The following is a 1,992-nucleotide window of genomic DNA, read 5'->3' on the forward strand; positions in this document are numbered from 1 at the left end:
GGGGTCGAGGCCCCGTGGTGGCAGCTCACTTGGTCCACACACTGTGGTGACTGCAGCGCCCGGCCCAGATCGGCAGCTGCCCCGCCCACACGAGGACACGTGGTCTACACGTGAGCATTCATTCAAAGACCGGGCGCCCGTCCAGCAGGCATTCACACGCAGACCGGGTGGCCACACACGGCGCCCAGCATTTGTTTGGCACACCCTCCCGCCGGCCACACTCACACGCTGGGTCCCGGCAGCCGGAGCCCCGTCCGGGCACCCTGCCTCAGCCTACAGACCCAAACCCCAAGCGAGGCCCTCTGAGGGTCCCGTGGGGAGCCCGCCTGGAGGGGACTCCGCTCATCCCCTCAGCACAGCGGTGGCCTGTCCAGGAACAGAAGAGGCGTGACGGACGGGGGCCTGTGAGGGAATTACCTTGACGAGATTGATCACTTAACCTCCACACAGCCCAGAAGGCGCTGGTGGCTGGCGGAGGACACTGCGCTTTGGGAAACCGAGCAAAGAGCTTTGCTGGGCTCTTTCTATAAATATCAGTGGGACACAATGCCTGGCTGGCCCCGCCCCCCCCCACGGGGCGCCCTCTAAGGTGGGGGGAGGCAGTACACCTGGTGGAGCACCTGGGCAACGCAGGCGTGTGGAGGGCCCCTGGCCCTCGGGGCAGGGCCGGCACCCCACCCGTACCCTGCGGCCTCGGGGATGCCTGGAGCCAGGGGCATCTCATACCGCAGGTGCCACCGCGCTCCAGCTCCAAGCCTGGTGAGGCCACATAGAGCCTCTCCTCGGCCCGGGGGGTGAGAATGAGGTGTCCTGAGCTGGACCCGTGCAGGCCCTGAGCCGGGGGGCATAAGCTTTCTCTCTTTTCCTGGCTATGAATCCTCAGTCCAGCCGCCAAGCACCCCCGCAACCGTGGGCCTCGGCAACCCCGTGTGTGAAACGGGACAGGCTTCAGCCCTCCTCAAGGTGTCATGAACATCCGCAGCCACCAGGTGCTGCCTGGAGGCCCCTCTGATCCTGTGGTCAGGGTACCATCCTGGCCACGAGAACCCCGTCCCCATGGACCAGTGGGTGGCGGGGGGTGGGCAACATGCCGTAGGCCGACGGAGCAGGGCTAAGGCTGCTGTCTGGCCGGCTGGCCCGGAGCCCATGCCCGAGGTCCAGCTCCTGGGGCCCCAGAGGGATGGGGCAGCAGGCGGTGCTCACCTGGCAGGGCTGGCTCGCTCCCCTGTGGCTGGACGTCCAGGTCGGCCAGCTCGCTGAGCAGGGCAATGCCGTGAATCCCTGAGCTATGGGGCAGGAGGGCTGTGCTGGGCAGCCCAGGGGCAGCGGGGGGCTGGGGCTCCAGCGGACTGGTGCTGGGCAGGTCCCCCAGGTTGATGCTGGCTGCCACCAGGGCGTCCAGGCCCGGCAGCGCCCTGGGTAAGTGGCCGTTGTCGGGTGTCGACCGCCAGTCCTCCTCTTCCTCCTCCTCCAGCTCGGCCGCCTCCTCGGCGCCTGCCTCCCCGGGGGCCTGCCGCTCACCCCGCTCGGCCTTCTCTGGGGAGCAGGGCCTTCCCGCCTGCTGCTCCAGGGCCTGGGGGCCGGCCCCCAGCGGCGGCCCCTGCTCCCCCTCCGCCCTCCCCTCCCCCTTAGTCCTCTCCTCCCGGGCCCCTCCCTGAGTAGAATTAGCCCGGCCAGTGGCCTCGGGGCCCCCTCCCTCCAGGAGGGCCCCGCATCGCAGTTCTTGTAGCCCCTCCAGTGGGCTGCGGTCCGCTGCCACCCTCGGAAGCCCCCGCTCGGCAGGGTGGGGGGTGGCAGCAATGTCCTGGGTGGCCTCCCTGGGCCCCGACGGCAGCCCAGGCTCCTCCAGGCTCCGGGGGCTTCGGGGGCATGGAGGCCCAGGCAGAAACGTTCTCGCTGGCTCAGGCTGGGCCCTGGGGGCGGTGGTTTGCATAGTTTCGGGGTCCGAGAGGTCAGATGAATGCACATTGGGGGGCAAGGAGAAGCCCGAGC

General features: G+C 69.1%; 1 protein-coding gene across 1 annotated transcript in view; it reads right to left on the minus strand.

Moving 5' to 3' along the window:
* LOC105310546 (BAH and coiled-coil domain-containing protein 1-like) overlaps positions 1-1,986 on the minus strand; it is a gene marked incomplete at its 3' end in the record, with an annotated part of 4,842 nt that extends 2,856 nt beyond the window's left edge. Inside the window, exon 1 of the mRNA XM_011386711.2 lies at positions 1,204-1,986. Coding sequence (XP_011385013.2) covers positions 1,204-1,933 — 730 coding nt within the window. The remainder of the gene's footprint in view (positions 1-1,203) is intronic.
* Positions 1,987-1,992: the final 6 nt, after the last annotated feature.

The sequence above is a fragment of the Pteropus vampyrus genome, unplaced genomic scaffold (genome assembly GCF_000151845.1).
Source record: "Pteropus vampyrus isolate Shadow unplaced genomic scaffold, Pvam_2.0 Scaffold5819, whole genome shotgun sequence".
Lineage (NCBI taxonomy): Eukaryota > Metazoa > Chordata > Mammalia > Chiroptera > Pteropodidae > Pteropus > Pteropus vampyrus.